General features: G+C 40.1%; 1 protein-coding gene across 7 annotated transcripts in view; it reads left to right on the forward strand.

Annotated features, from left to right (window-relative positions):
* The first annotated feature begins 12856 nt into the window (after positions 1-12856).
* grin1a (glutamate receptor, ionotropic, N-methyl D-aspartate 1a) overlaps positions 12857-21683 on the forward strand; it is a 34686-nt gene continuing 25859 nt past the window's right edge. For all 7 annotated transcript variants that reach the window (XM_044334447.1, XM_044334453.1, XM_044334448.1 and 4 more), the window contains exons 1-3: positions 12857-13600; positions 16436-16570; positions 17113-17289. In XM_044334447.1, the coding sequence (XP_044190382.1) occupies positions 13352-13600; positions 16436-16570; positions 17113-17289 (561 nt within the window). In that variant the 5' untranslated portion in view covers positions 12857-13351. The remainder of the gene's footprint in view (positions 13601-16435; positions 16571-17112; positions 17290-21683) is intronic.

Here is a 21683-nt window from a genome sequence, read left to right on the forward strand (position 1 = left end):
TACGTTAGCATGTTAAATTGAGCAGAATGGTGAAATGTTCACTGTACTACTTGGCCAGTGGCACTTCTCTGCAGCTCATAATATTGCTTGGCACTGCGTATCTGAGAATGTACTTATCTTATCTTGGTTTATGGTGGGAGAGAACTGTTGCCTTTGCTTTACTAAAGCATTACATCAACAATTTGCTCAGTTGAGCTTTGTCCAGGAAGAAGTAGACTAGCTGTAATGAGGAAATGCAGTACATTGAACTTGTGTTAAAGTTGAGTTAACTGTACTGAACAGAGAGAAAAAAGATTTTTTTAAAAATCTTAATGTTATGAAGGATGGCTGAAGCAGAAGTCTTTGAATCTGAGGAAGAGGGCATGGTTACACTCGAAGAAAAGCACCTGCCAGCTACAGAGGAGACTTATCTCAGAGTTTTATACACAACAAGGAGAGTAGAGAAACAAGAAAATGAGAACGACTCAGTCATACAGCCTCTGCTTCAGCACAAACATCAGGACAACCGTGATGAGAATCACAAATCAGACACGCAAACAGCGACAGATGGGGCTGACCGAAAGACATCTGTTCCACAAGAGCTGGAATCGGCTGGCAGGGATCAGCCTGGCTGCAGTGGAAGTGTCAGGAGTTTGTGCAGTGACAGCAGCCGGCACGAGTGCCCCATCTGCAGTGAGCTCTTCGACTCACACGGAGTCACCTTATTGAACTGTAACCACACTCTGTGCCACCACTGTATAGCTGGCATCCTGAGGCAGGCCAAGGATCCGGGCCGACTGCAGTGCCCTTTCTGTCGACAGACCACCCCGTGCCCACAGTGGGAGATCCGGAGACTGCAGGAGGAATCGTACAGTGACAGCGTCTACCAGCCCGGACCGGACCTCGTCATCAGGCCTGGCCTTGAATTTCAGGCCGTCCCAACATCACCGTTATGCTGCTTTGCTCTAGAGAGACAGCTGGAGGCGCAGGCACACACAAACATATGTGGATGCTGCGTTTATCCTTCCTGCCTTCTTGGAGGACTGAGACTGATGCAACTACACTCCCTCTGCTTCTCTGTCACTGCTCTCCTGCTGCTCTTCATGGCGCTGCTGGGTTGTTTCCTCTACATAGTTGTTCCTGCTATAATAATATCCATACTTTTCGGTAATGACTAAGGTTGTAGATAATCATTTGAGTGACTTCAGCTGTCTGGCTACTGCGAAACTGTTTATGGCTTTGAATTAACTGCTTGTTAGCGATTTAAGTGCCATTACAGACAAATGACATTTGGGGAATACAATGTACATTTCTTTGGCACTTTCAACAGTGAACACAGATAATGGAATACAACCTTTTATTTGAGGCTTTTGCTCAAACAATAATTCAATGTCAAATGTCATTTACTCTACAGTTGTTTTATTAACCTCATTTCTTATCTTTCATTTCACATAACCTGATTATTCCAGACTTACCTTTGGACTGAGGTCTGTAAGGCAGCCTATTAGATATTATAATTGGAAAACATCCAATTTGGAGTTGGCAAAAGCCAAACTGACTCCTAAAAAGATGATTTGCAGGTGCACATGCAGAATTCATCGTTAATATTGCAAACGCCTGGAAAAAAGTACCAAGAAGTTTATCGCACAACATTTCTAAAATATGTCTAGGACTAAGAGGAGTCTCTTATGAGTTTGTCAATCTCTGACTTTTGTTTACTTTGAAGAGTGCTGCAGCTTTGTAGGGTTTGGTGCTGGGGATAATTGAGGTTTGACTTTGGATCAAAACTCTTCATATCTTTCTGGGTCTCATGTTGACCTACTTCTCATCAGAACAGCTCGGATGATCTCTGTTGTAGCTGCAGCATATTCTTAGCAACAAACCCCATCTTGATCTCCTTTCATAGCGGACATGAAGGAAACTTGGCCCTACAATTTTATCCTTTATATCAATATTATTTATTCAAAGAGAGAGAGAGACAGAGGGAGGGAGCAATGATGAAAGCTGGAATGCTTCTCTGGATTGTTTCTTCCTTGTTTTGTTTGTCAGTACTGTATGTAGTTTTTTTAGATGATAGATAACTCTGAATAGATTTCTGCTTAACCAAACTTTTTCAACAAACATGTTCTGTATGCTTCTCTACTGTATATCATGAAATCAAAATTCAAACACAATGGAAATTGGTAAAGTTTAGATTTAACTTTAAAGCTGCACTCATCAATATTTTTTTATATTAACAATGGGTCAAATGACCATGAAAGAGGTCACTTGTAGTGATAAAGCCACAGAAAATGACCACCAACTCTACGCTCTCATCAACCCTGTTTCCAGTAGCAGCTGTTTTCAGATAAAAACCTCTGATAAACTTCCTGTGCACTACCTGCCGAGCATCACCCGGCAGACAAAGTTAGCCACTAGCTGGCGAAGAAAGTTGAACAGGAAAGTGCATACTGGGCCTACATTCATGAGGTGCAAACCTGACTCCATATAAGTCGCTCTGTGTTTGCTAAATGTGTGAATTTAAGTTTGCTAACATGTTTGCTACACATGGTAGGAAGATGCAGACAAAGTTCTGCTACAAAGTTCAGTTTTATATCACAGCACAGTATCAAGGTTATAGTTTAGCCATAACATGTGAAATACTACTCTAATAATATTTTTAAAAAACTCACTACAGTTTAAATTGAATCTTTTGAAATTTCTAAACTGCCAGAAACCCAACTGATCGTCCAACAGCCAGGTCATTGATCAGGCAATTGATGAGGCATTGTAACCCCCCTCAAACTACACGTCAAACGACAACTTTTCTGGCAGAAATTTGGCTAGTGTCCGACTGGCTTAAAGGGGTTATGTCAGTGTTGTTTTCAGCTTGTTCAACTGCCACCAAGTGGCCAAAAGTATCTATTGTAACAGCTTTGCTGCTATATAAGGAAAACGATGCGGAGAAGGTGGTATAGGTTTTAAAAAACTCCAATAAAGACTAAAACCTAATAATCTACCATGTTAAAGTGATGTGTCAAGTTGCAAAATTTGACTTTGGTAGAAAATGTATTTGTTGTTTTTTTGCGCTGGGCTTTACTGTGCATATACATGTGTCTTTACAAAAGAGGCAGGTTCCCAGTATCAGTGGTTGACTGGTTGTAATTATTACAGCCAAGATAACAGCCAAGACAAGATTCTCAAACATTTCTTAAAAATGCATTTCTTACAAAAATACTGTATAGAAAATGTACAGAACTGATGTAAAGACGTAAAATCACCTGATACTGTTTCAAGATGGTGATCAACAGAAGGACAACGCAATAATGTGAACAGACAATCTAAGGCACTCTATAGATAGCATACACACATGCTCAACATCCATTATTCATTCAGTATATTCACTATGCTGTAAATCTACATCCAGTATTGCATGACTTTGAGGAACAACAGGATCATTATGCTCTGTAATAACACATATGCTTGTTTCCGGAGATCGAATCCTAGTTCTCTTCTGACTCTCTGCACTGTCTCAATTACTGAAGCACAAATTTGGTGCTAACAAGCCTCTCCAATGTGAAACGAGAAATTGATCCATATTGATCAGGCCTGCAGCCCCCTTGAGAGTTTGCAGTGTTGGAAATAAAGCTGGAACCTAAAATCCGGAAAAGTCTTCATGTTCTCTGCAGCATGAATACTTCAGCTCAGCATGGGGACCAGGAAGCAAGCGAGCACCGAGGGGGCTCACACATCTATGATTTATGTGAGGACTTCACACTACATGAGAAACACATCAGATAGGCAGGCATCCATCTGCAGATGACTCATCGAGGCAATCCATTTCCAAGACCTCATCAGCCCTGTTTATGTCAAAGCACTGGCAGAGCACGACCTGGTTTTCTCCCCCCCTTCGGTCAGATAATGTGGGCTCCATGAGACAGACGTTCAACAACTACCACGCAAAATGCTGATTGATGCTTTTAAAGCGATCTTCACATATCATTTATAGTGCACTTCTTCACACCAGTCGACTTGGACATGTTCAGGTCAGAGCAAATGTGTTCTGAAAAAACATTCATCTGATGCAAAGAGCAACATGAGGCGTTGAAGACACGCATTGCTGTCATGCCAAGCGTTAAAACATGTAGGAGTCTAAATGTAACATGCTATGTCTGTTCTCTGCTCCCACTTTGTATGTTTCATACATGCATGATTCTTCAATTAAAGGCACTTTTGACCATTTAAAATTCTAGAAACATGCAGTGAAATTACTTGTTACTTAAATCAAGTTTGTTTTATGTTTGTTAAAATGTGTATAACAAGTCCTGATTAAAACACGTCCACAGGGTTTGATCACCTTCAAAACCTCCACCTTCAAAAGAAATATGATATTTTAAGGCATTCTTTGTTGCTGCCAAAGCAAGATGCCATCACCATTGCAACAGGGAAGGATTTCATTTTAAATGGGATGAAAAAGGTTCAAAAGTCCCTTAAACATTTCCCTTACAAAACTTACAACATAGAGAACATCATCTCAAATTCATTTTAAATACTAAAATGCTTTAGTTTATACAGTGACACTTCAGCAGTATGCAGTATATACAGTAGATGATTATGTGCACTGGCGAGTGTAGTTTTATGAAGATTAGCTTCAGCTAGATGAAAAGGCTGGTGCTCATGGTGTTCATGAGTGTTTTCCGTATAGCCACACAGAACTCTCAGTTGTTCCACTGATGATAAACACACACCTTAGTCAAGATTTATTTCTACTGTGGCATGTACTGGAAGATGAAGATAATGTTATAAAGGTGGAGCTGGACCAATCACCCCTCGGGACATGCTCATTATATATGCATGAGGAAAACTGAAGATGCAGTGAGGAAAATGGGGAATGTTGTGTGGGGAAACTGCTAAATAATGAAGTGTGTGCCAAGATCAAAGCAATAGTAAAATAAAGGAGTTAAAAATGAAAATGAGCTAGTAAAAAATAAATAGAAGAGGAAAATAAATCAAGTTTTGATTTATTTTAATTTCATTAACTGATTGGTAGTTAAGGAAAAAGAAATGAAGCTTTTTGCTTTTTTACCTACTGATTGGAGGTTGAAGGACAAGTATACATCTTTAGATTTCTTTTAATAATTGATTTTATTCATTTTAATTACTTAAAGTAGCTATAATCAATATTCTTGTGGCAAGGATGGAGTCCATGCAAGAGTTGTATGTAAAACAAATGTAATTTATTAAAACTAAAGCTAACACAAACAAACAGTAGGGTGTGTAGAACAAGGTGCAAAACCAACAGAAGGTGATGCAGGATGGATTTTGGCAGAAGGAAGAAGAGCAAGAGTGACCACATGGGTCATAGCCTGCAGGCCCAGGTGAACACATCTGACAGCCCTCCACTGTCATTCAGACCAAATCCTGCAATCTGGCACTACGGTACGGCAATGGTGGGGGCATGTTGTTTGAGGTACTACAGGTGAGACAATGAAATACGATCCAGGAAGTCAAGCTGATACACTGTACAGTGGTTTGTAATTCACAGACAGGATTTTAGAACTCTGGGAAGTTTTCACAGCGGCAGCTGTTTTCAGAGAAAAAGCTCTAATAAATCCACTGTACGCTGCCTGCTTAGCACCAAACGGCAAAGTTGCAACTAGCTAGCTGGTGAACAAAGTCAGGCATTTAGCAGCTAAAGAGCCAGATATTTCCCTCAGGAATTATAGAGAGCAAAAACAGAGCTAAAAGAGAGTGAATATTGGACGCCCCTGTACGCCAGCTGTACAGGGGTGGCAAAGGAGTGGCAAGAGGTTTTGGCAGGGTGGCATGGAAGGGTGCAGTATGTGGGGATCCCCAAATAAAAATACAAGTCTACTTATGTACATAAATGAGTTGAACAAAAGATCCACAAATATATTTTATATTTATTCTTACATTATGTTATTTTGATTCACACGTTTAATGACGGACAGCAGAAACAAGATGCCAGCATTCATACAAAAAACTGTGCAGCTCTTACTGGCTCCCAGTAGAGGTCCCAGTATTTGTATTTGTTGAGGCAGCAAAATTATTTGTATTTGTATATGTACTCGAATAAAAGTGGAAAGAGGCTTTAAAATCCTATTTTTGTTTTTATTACGCTTTTGATTTTAGAAAATTAAAGTGTTAATGAATGAATAAGTCAATAAATAATGAAGAAGTGTTCATGAATAAACTACCTTATGAAGGAGGTCCCCACACGAGTCTCGAACTGGAGTCTCCCAGATCACAGACAACTGCACTGACTACTGAGCTAAAACTTTGCCAATTACAATTGTGCAGACAGACCTTTAGGTATACATACAACCATAACACAGAAACAGCACAATGTGTAACATGTAGGGAGGAACTTCAAAGGTGATTATTGCTTTGCACTTTTCATTTATTGCCCATTTTTTACAACCTAACTTTGTGGAAAGGAGAAGGGGAAGTACAGGTTATGGAGAGTCCCTTGGGAGGATTCCACGTGTGTTAGTAGCTCAGCTTTATCTCTGGGGAGTGATGTCCAAAATAGGAAATGTGCGTCATGTAGCAGGTCGATGGGACTCCCCTTGTTGAGACCTGCTTATAGACATAACAGCAGAGCACAGGAGAGAGACTGATATAGTGATGTAACCGACCTGCGCACTTGTATTTTGTTTGTTTTTTTCTTCTGGAAAAAACAAATAATTTAAAAAATATTTGTATCAAACAAATATTCGTAAAAAAAACCCCCACTATTTGTGTTTTGCCATATAATGTATTTGTATTCAGGCACACCCCTACTCTGCACTAACCATCAGGTCATATTCAATCACCATTTTTTTAAGACAGCTAAAAGCGATGATTTTTATGCTTTGCAGCAAAACATTTCACTAACATATCTTGTATTAATGCTGAGTTTTCTTGCTGAAAAATCTGGAAATATAACCACTTTTGCCCTTCCTTTTAATTTTCAGTCCGCACTGCACACCAGTCCAACTATTCTGACCTCCAGTAGTCAAGTAATCAGTAGGATTATGATGTGATTCATAATGCGATGCATGATGTGATTTATGATGTGTTGTATGTTGTGTTATATGATGTGTTGTATGTTGTGTTGTATGTTGTGTTACATGATGTGTTGTATGATGTTAGATGATGTGTTATATGATTTGATGTATGATGTTATTATGATGTGTTTTATGATGTGATGTATGTTGTGTTATATGATGTGTTGTATGATGTTTTGTATGTTGTTTTATATGATTTGATGTATGTTGTGTTATATGATGTGTTATATGTGTTGTATGATGTGTTGTATGATGTGCTTGGTTGAAAGCCATGTATTACATTACACTGTAAGGGCATGTGGTTAATAAATAACAATAAAACAATCAGATTTAACGCTGAGTTATATTTAGACTAATTAATCCCCTCATCACTAATATATTCAGTCTGACAGTCACGAAGGCAGCAGCCTGTTTGTGTGTAGACTCTGTGCTGTACTCTGTTAGAAGGGCAGTTGCTAATCAACCAAAAATAATACACTAATGTGCAGTTATTAGGCTACAGTCCCAACAACCCACTCCCTAAGCGTGATGGATTCAAACACAACAGTGTTTGCACCTGCAGCTTTTGATATCTATGAAAATCGAGGCTCAGAATGACAAAGGCTCTTCCTAATCATGTCTTGTGAGGTTAAGCTAGTGACTTAACCTTTGACATGCTCTCAATACTGAATCAAGTTTTGCATACAGTAATTACATTCAATTAACTTAACTTCACTTGCAACCCAGCCTCACAGCAGTTTGTGAAATAGTTATGAAATTTAATCTATAGATTTGTGTACATGGACACGAGTTTTCCATTTTTTTCATGACAGTCAGTGTGACTTTCAAGCTAATGTATTTCAATTGGAAGCATGTTTTGTGCCTGCACCACGTTTTTTTTTTCTGTCACTCAGGACTCAGGAGCACAGAAGCTGTATTGTTTTTTCTCTTTTGTTATTCTTTTTGTTATTTCTTTTCAACTACAACCACTACATTACTCAACATTTAATCATGAGATTTTATTCTTGTTTTTATTTCTATTTTAATTTTATCAGTACAGTCAGTGGTGTCAGTCTGATGGGTGGACCAAATGACCTGCTTATATGACCTGGAAGTAGCTTATTTTCCTCACCGTGTTAAGGTTTTCCTTCAATGATATCTTTAACATTTCTTAACACAAAAACACTAAAGTGTCCTTGATAACTCAACAATAGGATAGGTTAATGTTAAGGTCATCAGTTGTAATTATTTCTCCTTCAATTCTGAGAAATAAAGGTTTTTGTCCGGGTCCAGACTGACAGAAAAAAACGTGGTGCAGGCATGAAACATATTCCCAATTGAAATACATTAGATTGAAAGCTGTGCTGACTGTCAAAAAAATGGAAAATTCATGTCTATCTACAGAAATCTATAGATTAAATTTCATTTCACACTACACTACTGCCATGAGATCGGGTTGTTGTTTGAGTTAAATTGGTCTGGCTGGTTAAACTTCACACAGAGAACATCTGACTTCACTTCACCTGCAGATGCTGCAGCTCTCAGTCTCTCCGTGTGTTGTGTTGTTCTGACTCGCTGTGACTGTGTGTCTGTGCACATTTGACACAGTACCATACGGAAAGTTTTCGGGGACCAAAGTGAGCATTTTGCTTATTTCAGTGCTACCCCCCCTTACCCTTCCTCTGGATCCACCCCTAACTGTTTGCTAAAAGGTTTATCATCTTAAAATGTGATTTGTTGTGTTCTTCTTCCCTCAAGTGGACTAAATAAATAAATAAATAAAAATTCACTCATTTCAGGATTAACTAATATTATTTATTGTCAATTTAGTTTCAAATATTTCAAATTTAGTCTTTCAAATGACTAAATTGACATTTCGATGCACCAAAAAGATTTTATATCAAAATTGCCTCTAAATTTGCATAATTTCTCACATTTTCTTAGAGCTTGTTTATTTTCAATTCCAAAGTTTGTAACATTTTTAAGTGTATGAGAAGCAATATGAAACGTCCTTAGTGTATGAATTATGCTGTTTAAATACATTTGTCTCACCTTGCCTAAAAAAGTGTTTTCACATTGTGTTGGTATTAACCTAAATAACACTTGTTTCACAACACATACACACACAAACATCCCTCTCCTTTCCCTGCAGAGGACTGTGTGGGTGGTGTATGAGTATGTATTACTTCTGTGTGGGCGGATGGCTCAAAGTGGGAACTCAAGATTGTGTCCACGTGTGTGTGTATGTCTTCGTGTGGATTCGCACGTATGTGTGTGAATTTAAAAGTCTGCAATGATCTATGTGTGCTCGGCTGCATGTGCTCCCTTTTGTGCCTTACTGAGAATCCACATCTGAAGCGAGACGTGAGCAGCGCGTAAAGCTAGGTTTATGTTTGATGTCACCGCATCTTTCATGTCAAGGCTCCACAAGTTGTTACGCTTGGTCATGCACCTCTGACTTTTTGCAACTAGGCACGCTGCCTGGTTGCAAAAGTAGCTGAAGTGCATTTCCTTGCATTTTCCTTGCATTTCCTAGCACGCATCAACCTCACAATACAGCTGTATTCCCCATTGAAATGTCTCTCTGCATGTAAGGGATGGACAGACCATCTCCTCTTGCATTGCCTTTGTAGTTTTAATAACCAAAAGCAGATAAATTCTTCCTTGGCAATGACAAAGCTCCGGGGCAGCGTGTTTAGCCATGTTGGATAATGATGTTCTTCCGGTAACACTCATTGATTTCTTGCTTATTCACAGTATATTTTGTTTGTACGCCCCCTGGCCCAGGCTACTGCAATGAACGTGTTGAGTATAAACACCTCTGTGCATGCTCATAGCTTGGGCGCCATCTGCGGAGGCCTGCACCACGGTGTCTCGCATGAGCCTTAAGCGTGTTTTACCCGTTGATTTCACACTGACTCCAACCTTCATTCAGCTTCTCTGTCTACAGAGCTGGTGTTACACCGTATTTGATAACCCATCAGATTCTGTGACCTGCCCTGATATTCTTACCCTAACCATCTCACTCCTCAGGCCTAAACCTAACCAACACCAGGCCGTCTGTCAGCAGCAGCTCCTGACAAGCAACCGGCTAACCAAGCTGACTGACAGCAGAAATTTACTGAACCAAAATAGTTTTCATGTCGGCTCCACAGGAAGAAAATCAACAGTGTCTGTATTTATTGATTCATTGATTGTATTTCCCCACCCACCCTAGCGAGTGAGGGGAATCTGCCTGTAGAGAAACAGGCGAGCTCACAGACAGACTGGGAACCTTGATCAATCAACATAGATACGGTTAATACGTTCAAAACAACATATGCAGCTGGATATTTGTGTGATTTAAACAGCTGTCTGTGCAGATTACACTTCACTAAACGTGACAGAAATAGACGTAAAATACTCAGATTCAGTGTGGATTGATATATTTAATGAAATGGAATTGTATCCACTCCGTAAGATGTAAGTGACATCCATCACTTACGCTTCAAAATACGATTGAATTGGCCATTGTCTCACTGAACTTAAGAGTCTTTATATGACTCTTGTGTTGTATTACTCCAGAAGCAGACAAACAAACTTATTAGATAATGGCTACAGAGCGGATTGGTCTACCCTTATTGATGTGTGAGTGGTCGGTGAGTGGGCAGGAAGTGAGGCAGAGGAGGGCTTCATAACCTCATTTAACAAGAGGCCCACACTCTCACAGGGCCAACCAATTGTGGTGAGTTTAATACAAACTGGCTGCGGCAGTCACGCCGAGGCTGGGAGGGTAATCATTAGGTGCTCTGCTCAACACCATTATTTGTTCAGTTATTTTCAGTGGTTTGATGGTGTCAGGGACTTGTCTCCTCCTGTCTGTGGCTAGCATTTTGAAGGCAGTGTGTTTTATGGCCCCAGTAGCTTATTCGCTTCAATGAGAGAAAATGCCTCTGAAAATGAATCTATCCCGGCTGAGCCCCAGAGGGAGAACATGAACCAAAATCCTGGAACCAGCCAGTCCTGTCTTTTTCTTTTTGTTGATTTGTATAATGATAAAGGCAAATTTGTGTGTTAGCTGTTGTTTATTATATGGTTTGTTTGGGGGGTATTTTTTGCACTTTTTTACTCTGTTACCAGTCTGCCAGTCACATATCTCTCCTGTCATTCAGCCTCAGTGTGTTCTTGCCTATCTCTATCACCTTTTGACTGTTGCCTGCCTTTTCCTGTCTGTTTACTTGTTATGCTCTTTTGGAAGTGACCTCTGCTTTGTTTTTGAACCATAAATAAACTTTGCTTTTACTTGTTCTGTGTGTGAGTCATTCTTTTGAGTGAATTAAACTGCCTGAACTAAATAGATTTGAAAGTGTTCAGATATGGTGAAAAACTTCATAGGGCTGCTTTGTATGGGCTATAATGTATAAAGCCAAGCATTAGTCAGAGCCCTGCTGTGTTCCCTTCACGTAGGCTATGTAGAGGGTGATTTGTTTGGGTTGGTGTTTTTTTTTTATTATGGGACTGGATTACCACATTATTGTGTTTTCTCTTCTATCAAATATAATTTTGACTAATGAGATTCAACATTTTAAGTCATTTTAAAATAAAGTGAGGAGATACTTAGCCAGCTGCCAATAAGTCTGTTTCATATAAGTGCATATAAAGTACATTTTTCCTTGTGTCAAATTGTCAGAAGAAAAGAGAAAACTTCCAAATCATATCTGAGACAGCCTCATTTTGGAAGCACACAGCCAGCAGCTGATGAATGTTGATTTCTTCAGCCTTGTGATTAATTTATCAGCTCTCTGCAACAGAGAGAGACACCACTGTGTTGTGTGATTTATAATTCAGAACACTGTTCGATGATTTTAAACTGGCCTCGTTTCCAAAAACACCTTTTTCCAATTGCAGGAATCGTTGACATTAATACTTGGAATAAACGCACCAAAGCCCAGAGAAAAATCCTCCTGGGGCAAAAATATTTATTTGACTGTTAATAATTGAAATGTGTGCACGAGTTTCTCTGACTGAAATGTCTTATTCATTTTCGTGCGCTTACGTGTTTTGTTGAAGTGTTTTATTTGGATGCTTCCTGCTGTGATGAATAAACTCACTGTCAGCTCGCCACAGAATATTTCCTCAGTGTGAAGAACCTCCTTTGTGCGTGTGTGTTGTAAAAATCCTGTTTCCTAGGTAACCAGGAGGTTGATTCTGCTGCAGGGATGCTCCCAACAGTTACTTACACACTCCAGAGATTACACAACATCTTCACCACAGTCTGATTTTACTCCTGTTTGCACACACACATACACACACATGATTAAAAACACAGGACAGGTCTTGTGTTAGAGTGGACGGATGTTACTGACATGCTCAGTGATTAATGAGCTGTCCACGGAGACCTACACGACAAATAAGACCCCCCTTCCAGTTTGGAGGAAAATCCCGCATCAGAGCCCGTGTCCGTGGCTCAACTCTGACCTAAAACCCGTTACACTGGAATAAAGACCCCTCCATCTGCTCTTCTCCAATCAGGCTATTTGAGGGGAAAATCTCACAACGGTCTGCTTCTCATTTCAAAGCACAGGCAATAACAAAGCCCACATATGAATCCGAATTAATTTTATAACCTATCCATGCCCTGCAGGTATGCAAACGAACACTTCATGTGCGCTGCCCTCAGTGATCTCGTCTGTCATGTCACATTATGAAAAACATGGTGATCGAGAGTATTTGGAACAAGTAGGTGCATTTATTTTTCATACGATCAGCTTCTGCTTCAGCATTAGCAGCGGCAGCACAGCACGCCAACGCGCAAAACCCGGAGTGGGTAGCCGATACGGCGGGAGCGCGCAGTACCACCGAAGCGCGCATGCACAGCTGTCAGCACCAAGGACAGCAGCCGCTCAGCCCGGAGCGACCAGCCAGCGACGCATCGGTGTGAACAGTCCGCACAGAGCGCACGGAGCAGCGGCTGGAGGGAGAGATATACACCCCTGAGAGGAAGCCGCCTGGAAGCTCGGACTATGGTTTAACTCTTCTCTCAAAGCCGAGGGGAGGTTTGAGGAATTCTGCAGAAGAGTGCAAAAAAAAAAGGTGCACAATGCGGTTTGGACGTCTCTGGTTGACAGCCTGCCCCTAATATGATCATGCACATTCCTCCGCATTGCACATAATTCCACCGAATTTTTTTTCGGTCTTCTTCCTTTTTTGGCCTCCCTCCCTCGTTCACAACGCCCACCTGGATCGCGTCTGCAGTCGTGCAAGCAACTGGCTGAGCCGCGCTGCTGTCCAGAAGCTGGTCGAGCCGACCCGCCACCGGGGAGAAAAGCTACCGGGCTGCACTGTGCTGTTTGGTGGTCCACACGATGCGTCTGTTTCTGCTGGCGGTGCTCTTCTCGTGCTCCTGCGCGCGGGCCGGCTGCGAGCCGAAGATCGTGAACATCGGGGCCGTCCTGAGCCAGAAGAGATACGAGCAGGTCTTTAAAGATGCCGTGACCCAGGCCAACCAGGTCTACGGCAGGGACAAATTCAAGCTGACCGCCATCTCCGTAACGCATAAACCTAACGCCATCCAGATGGCTCTCTCCGTCTGCGAGGACCTCATCTCCAGTCAGGTAGTTTACCGCCACCTCTGCATGGGCGCTTCATCAGATAACTGCTTCATTTATCATTGAATCATAGCCTATATCTCACAGGCATATATGATCCATGCACTCATCCATCTAACTGTAAAATGCTTTGCTGTTGGACTCTGCATCAGGGTGTTTTGGAGGAACAGCAGCCTAGAAATTCCTGTGCCTTGCCATACAAAGTTGGGGCTTTCAGGAAACATTTCCTACATGTCATAATCAGATGTTTTTTCTCACTCAAAGGCCATGATTGGTTGCCATGACCACATCATCAGTCTTGAACTCTGAATGGCTAAATGGTTTTATTTTTTCTACAGACTCTAGCAGAGCAACTGTCCACTCAGCATGTAAATATTCCCAAATGTACAGAAAGATTAAAAGAAAGCAGGTCTGTCATTTATCTAATTTGGCATCCACTCAACACTTTTACACATAAACCCATAAATTAGTCCACATTGTACAATTCTAAAACAATGAAATCCCCACAGACCCATCTGTTTTACAGACATCCAAAAATAGGCTTTGGTTCGAGGCATATCTCGGATGAGAGGGCAACTGTACATTTCAGGACACACAGCTGCAAATCTACTGAACTGCAAAGGAATCAGTGAGGAGTGAAAATGTGCAATACATCATTTGCAATTAACGACTCGGCTGTCAGTGTGTGTGCTGCATGATAATTTTTGGCAGGAGGAGACTGACACGGCTGCAGACAGTTTGAGCAAACAGTTTCTGTATGTCGGCCTTCAGGCGTGGATCATTTTCTCTGCTGCAGTCTGTGTGGTAACATGAAAAACTGTGTTTAGAAGTCTGCGAGAATGAGTTTCACTTCAGAAATAGACACATTTGCCAGGGAAGAATTTTCTATCAGCATAAAGGTTCATATGTGCTGCATATCTAACACATGAAACACATTTCATAAGTAATGCATGGTGAGTGTGAGCACCTTTGAGAGTTATTAAAACACTGAAGCACACTGAAATGCACCATCCATCCTCTCATATAATGCTCAACATGGCTTTTAAATAGCGCCAACATTATGTCACAGCATGTTGAGGCGTGAATTCCCTCTCGTTCCCGTTTCTCCCACACACATAATTAGGCTTTATTCAAAGAAAAAAATGCACACCCACAGCTTCAGTGCTGCTCTCGTGTCCTTGGTCCTGTGCTTAGTGTAATGAGTCTAATTGATACAGGCTTGTACAATAATATTGCCACATCCAGTCTCCTGTCACATGCTCACTCAAAGTATGAACATACAATCCACCCATTAGGTTGCTCACATTACAACAACAATCGTCCAGATCTCCACACACACACACACACACCTTTTTGTAAATTAGACACACCTCACACCTAATTTAGGCAGAAAAGTCTACAGAAGGTTTAATCAGATGAGATTAGCTTGTAGGCGATAACAGTCACTGAGAAGGAAAGTTCGTGGCAGATGGAGGAGTAGATGCCTGGGAGCAGTCCTTGGAAGATAGACCTCATTTCTGACCCAACCATACGGACTGCTCATATCCAATAATTCATGCCTGCACGGCAATGCCAACTTTATTCCTCTTCCTCCACAACTCTGAGGCATTTGTCAAAGCTGGGCTTTAAGAGAGACACGCTGAAATTATTTTCTTCTCAAGTAGTTGGCCAGCTTTTTTTGCCTAATGCGGGGATAAGACTGAATCAGATGGCCTCAAATTAATATTAGTCCACCAGCCCACACAGTGAAGACATTTGAACAAAGGAGACAAATTCTTTGCTCTTCTATTTCTCTGTTATACATGAGTTTGTCCCTGACTACAATTTATATAGCTATTCACAGTTCAAACATGTTATTTTTAACCTGTTATACAACATTTTAGAGCAGCGGCTGCACCCACTAAAAGATGACTAAATGTAATTAAAGTACACTCATGTTTAATTTATCTTGATGCTGAAAACCAGATGTTTCAGTCACGGCTGGATTATCGACCAGGGAACATGGCCATCTGCCCCAGAGCCCCAGATGGTCAGGGACCCTAAAGGTCCACGATTCAATGTAGCAATTAGTTTGTGATACTCTGATTACCTGTAACTATAAACTGAAATTGAAAGGGCTTTTAGGTGACTCCTGCATATGTACTTAATCCTGAGGCTCTGTCTTACAGACAGTCTTAGACAGTATATATTCTTAAAGACATTTGCATTTATTCATGTTACAACCAAGTTAAGATGGGGAACACGATCAAATCAAATCAATCAATCAAAACATCTCACTTTTTGCCTTGGGGCCCACTAGTGGATTCATCCAAAAATAGTTTTACAATCAAGATTTCATCAGTTAACAGTGATGACTGAAACATCTGTTTTTTCTACATCATGCTGAAAATTTTATAGTCACCCTTAAGTCACACTTGTAAGTGTGCATAGGAAATGTTTTTTGTATGTGTGTGTGTATGCAACCCTAACAGAGTGAGAACTATACACTGAATCAGGGCGGTTTCATTTATTTTTTGTCTTTTTGTTGTAGTGCTAGCATTATAAAAAATTAAGTTTATTTGATTCAGGAAAAGGATACTGTACACTTATGTGCATGTGTGTATTGTGTGTGATGAATATTTAAATATGTTTATATATTTTTGCAGTACATGTCATGTTTCGTTCCCTACTGACTGCAAAAAAAGAGAAAACTATTCAATAAAAAAAGAAAAGAAAGATAGTAAAAATGCAGAATGTCCAAAATGGACGCCTCTAAGACTTACACCTTTATCAGGGTGTGAATAGAGGTGTCTTTATGCCAGTGTCAAAATGACAAAGTGCCCTTCTTCTGTGTCTCTGCAGGTCTATGCTATCCTGGTGAGTCACCCTCCCCAGTCCAATGACCACCTCACTCCGACGCCTGTCTCCTACACTGCAGGCTTCTACCGCATCCCTGTGGTGGGTCTCACCACCCGCATGTCCATCTACTCAGACAAGGTGAGTGATGGATGAGAGAGATGTAAAAAGAGATAAAGAGAAGAAAACAGGAAGAGAGTGAGCGGAGAACGAGGGAGTAAGGAGCTCCCCTGGGGAGGCTTCAAAAGCTTCTTAGATTAAACGTCCCATCACTGTCCATTAGGGAGCTGTGATTAAATGGGTTTCCAGCTGAAAATTGAAAGAACATCATTAATAATGTCTGTGACCTAAGTAATGTTTTTATGAAGCAAAAACCATTAAAATGAAACTTTAAAGCAATCACATAAATAAAACTCCAAGGACTTTAATATCTTAATTTAAAGTCGATTAATTGACATACTGCCTAATCTGGTAAATTATGGGAAATCAAAGGCATTAAATCCAGATGTTTGTCCAGTAGTTATCTGGTTTGGTATTTCTTTACCACCTAAAATAAACAGAATCTTCCCTTGTATCATTTTTTTTTGTCCACTTATTTTCCAAATGTTATGAGCTATGAGTCATTCATTAAAAATATAAGGCGTTGTGTAAAACATCTCTATTCCGTGACTCATGCTCCTCAGAGTATCCACCTGTCCTTTCTGCGGACAGTCCCTCCCTACTCCCACCAGGCGCACGTGTGGTTCGACCTGATGCGCGAGTTCAACTGGAACCACATCATCCTGATAGTGAGCGACGACCACGAGGGGCGGGCTGCTCAAAAGAGGCTCGAGACCCTCTTGGAGGAGAGAGAAACAAAGGTGAGACGCTTCTGCTCCCAGGGGCCCTCCCCCAGAGTGTGTGAGCGTGAGCACGCGCGTGTGTGTTGTAAGGCCTCTGTTTTTTAAACCTCAAAGGTCTTCTATGTATGTAACTGTTTTCCTTTCTGTTATGTGGCCACATCTCTTTCTCACCATTGTGTAAACATTGGCTAACATTCCTAGAGACATCAACAGCGTTTAATGTGGTCTAATCTGACAAAAGTTTGTATGTTTATTTGCTCATCTTCACGTTGCTTTTCGCCATAGTCCAAATTATCCTGTGTCTATCCACAATGGGAGCCAAATAGCGGACTTTAACGTGGGGCTTTGCAAACCATCACAGACTGAAGTGTTGAAGAGTTTATCGGGGGCCAAGGTGGAAGACAGGTGTTTCTCTTCTCTCAGCGTGTGACGAATGGCCGGTTTCATTACTGTGCACAGAGTCCTTGTGTTTATTGCACCATGCTAGGTCATGATCACAAGATATGGGAGATGTTTTCGCCTTTTCAGATACCGCTGATGCATCCATTCTGAGTGTAGCTCTGAGCTGTGTATGTGGGTCAGTGAAATGCTGATTCTCTATGAGCCAAAACAGACTTGAGACTGCGACGATGCGTGCCCTTTAGGAACGGAGAGCAAGCGAGAGGGGAAAAAAACAACTGCCATCTATTTCATCCATTTAATAAGATGAAATTACCTTGGGATATATTTTTTCTTTATACTCTATGATGCTTGTCCCTCTCTGAGGACTTTTGCTGTAATTGTGTGGCAGAGTGAAATGAGTTCTGATTCAGAGGTTTAATTAAATCAAACGCTGAAGAGACAGTGAATATGACACACACCCGAGAGTAATTCACGGAAGGCACCGACAGTTAAAGTGAAAGCTGCTTAAATTAAGTGACCGTATTGATTAACAACAACCAATTGGAAACATTTGCATCCGCATCCGTGCAGTTTAAATGATGCTACTGACGTTCAAAATCATTAAGCAGTGACTCACATCCTGCACAAGAGAAGAGAAATTTGTGTATTAAAAGCCTTTGATGAGAATCCAGGAAGTCCTTTTATGTTTGTATAATCTGACTTTGGATCTCAAAATGAACCCATCTGTGATTCCCATTGAATCTCATAATGCTGAGAGAAGTTGCTGCAACTCTCTCTCCTATGAAGCTGTAATCCTGCGTATATTTAATTATGACTGCAGGGCCAGCTGGAGCAATTCTGGGCCCCTGAGAAGGATTTATTAAAATCTCCCAAAATGTGTGCAGCAAAAATTAAATTGAAAACCTAGTAAAACTCAAAGGATAAGGCTGGTGATATTATATATATTTCTTATTATCTTTAAATCCCATGATAACACCAACAATGAATTGATCCTACTAACAAGTATTATCTGTGTATCAAAAGTCTGATATATCTTATTGAGCTCCACTGTTAAAACTAAAACTATTAAAAAAACATTAAGAGGCTACACTGGCTAACATGTTCCTTCATTGCCATGAAAACAAGCAATGTAGTGTATTTCCCAAACACACCGTCCTGCTGCCGTAAATACTCACCAGTGCACCAAATGTGTATTAATCCGCAGCTGAAAACAGTCCCCAACAAATGCACTATTTCACTTTCATAATAGCTGCTCTAAAATTGAGAGATGTCTATGTTTTTTTGGCATATTCTTTTCTATTGGCCTGCGTCTACATCACGTGACTGTCAAGTTTCTTTCTGTGAAAAAAAAGGCTGACATTCCTTTTATTCTCAGTGGAAAATGCAATATTTTAAGATAGTTTCTACATTAAAATGCATTTTGATAACATTTCAAGCGAGAAATGTGCATTTTACTTTTATAATCATTCATAATCGTTCAGTGAATGTATATGATGTTTAGTTTGTTAGTTATTATGGAGATTCTTTCAGTTCTTGCCAAAATATTGTTGGAATGCAAAGTTTTCTATTGTTGCTATAGTGGTTGCTATGGATGCTGCTATCGCTGAAACCACATAGTTGCATGTTGTTTGAATCATTGTCTTTGCGTTGTGGAGTTATGTTATTTGTGTTATTTTATGTAACTGAGATTTTGTGTGTGTTCAAGGAGTCTCTCCCTTCACACACAACAGAGATAGTGACATTTGGATTCAGATAGTTGTGTTCGCAGCCAACAGGCAGTAATTTGAAGTGGAATGAAGCCCACTGACATCAGACAACCCAAAACAGGAGTTGAACATGCCAAGTCCGCCCACAACACATTGCCCTTCCTTAACCTTAACTTGCCTTTGCACTAAATTGTATCAAGTCTTGTACCATGGCCATATAGACGGGATGAAGACAGGGATCTTGCATTTCATCATGGAAAAGTCTCAACCTGGAGAGTAACATCATGTCAGTCTGAAGCTGATACATGACTCCAGTTTGGAAATATTGACCTCTGAACCTTGAACCCAGTGCATGTTTGAAGGCTTGTCATTCAGCAACAGGAGGGGCTACAGACATAGGACCAGCTGTTATAGAAAGCTCTTTACCTCAGCTGTCATGTGGGTGTGGTCACTGTTAGGCACCAACTGGGGGCACTGTCAGATATGGAAAAAAGCCATTTTCGCCCATTTAACGATTAGATTTTTAAATCTAATAACACCAATGTGTTTCCCATCCCCTAAAACCCCCTAGGGTACCCGCAGTTTAATACTGCCAGCTTCTAATTATGGGGAATATATCAATGTATTTAAAAACTACAATTCCCATTAGAGACGTGACATAGAACTTGTTATGAAGCGTACAAATCAGCCAGCACACTTGTAGTTCTTGCGGTTTCCAGAGTAGGGTTGTAATTAAAAAATGTATCTTTACTAAAAAAATGTGTGTGTATATATATATATACATATTTTTTAGTAACTCCTAAATATATCCTATATAGTCCTATATAGTCCTATATATATATATATATATATATATATATATATATATATATATATATCAATAAATATAACAATCTACAACAGTAGTGTAAGTTGTGGACACTGTCAGCAGGAGTTATACGACCCTTAAAAGAGGGATTAAGGATCTTTCGGTAACTCCCCCCCATGGATGTAACAAACTGTGTTGAAATAATACATAATTCAGGTTCATTGAAAAACTCTAGGGGACTGTACATTCCAACATTTTTCTGGTGAGACCTGACAGAATCTCAGTAATAATTAACAAACTAAACATCATATACATTAACTGAACAAAGACTATAAAAGTAAAATGCACATTTCTAACTAGAAATGTTATCAAAATGCATTTTAATATCGTCTTAAAATATTGCATTTCAACTAAGAATAAAAGGAATGTCAGCCATTTACATCTTCAGGGGGAAAGACTGGGCTTGGGGCTGAGGGCTACATACAGGGCAGGAAAGTCTTGAGAGATCGCCAAACAGATAGTTGGTTTTGGTCTTTACATGGCATTTTTTTCATATTAAGAAAAATATAGAATAATGCCAGCCTTATCTATTAAATATTACTTGATTGCTACAGCATAAATTCGTATGGAAATTGAATATAAAAAGAACATTTAAAAAAGCAAAGGATATAATAACATTAAAATGTACTCCCTAATTTTCATAAAGGGTCACCAAATATCAAAATTTGGTGTTCCATTGCCAAAATGTTGTCAGCTGTGAGGATGTTGATGAGGATTTGCTGCACTATAACAAAATCAGGAGGTGAGACTTTAAATTTTAAGACAAGATAAAAAGAAAATTTGTTTACACTACTGATTTTTTGGACGCCCCCTGGTTGTTCAGCAGCCCTGAACATCTACTTAACTCATCTTCACCTCAGCCCTGAAATCCAATGTGTGTCACGACACCAGCAGGATAATGAAACCTTTCCCAGCTCTTTCATTGTATGTTTGGGTCATGGCGTCAGCTAAAAACCTAAACAGTTAATGCAGCAACAGCTTTGACTGTCTTAGATGATGTTAGTTTGGATGTAGCAGATTCCAGCTACGTCACATTATGCTCTACTTAAAAGAGAGATGTGTTATTCCTGCTAATCACCCGGCTGTGTTACATAGATGCAGTAAATTTACATAGTATTTTTAGCTTCATGGCAAGTTGTTACTGAGGTCGCACAGTCACAGGAGGATCACTGTCACCACCAGCTAAGAGGCTCTGGACACAGTGGACTTAGTCAGAGAGCAAATGTGACCAACACAACATGAAATATTAATGCCTGACTGAGGATACAAAAATAGAGCACTGAGAAAAACTCTTGGAAGAAAAAAGACGAAGACAGTTTTTTTTTCTTGTTGCTCATGGAGACTGAGGACACATAATGACGCATTTCTGTTAAAATTCTGATGGTAGTTACTTGGTATTTAATACTGACTCTTCATAGTTTTGCATGACTGAACTG

Source organism: Thunnus albacares, chromosome 18 (genome assembly GCF_914725855.1).
Source record: "Thunnus albacares chromosome 18, fThuAlb1.1, whole genome shotgun sequence".
Taxonomy (NCBI): Eukaryota; Metazoa; Chordata; class Actinopteri; order Scombriformes; family Scombridae; genus Thunnus; species Thunnus albacares.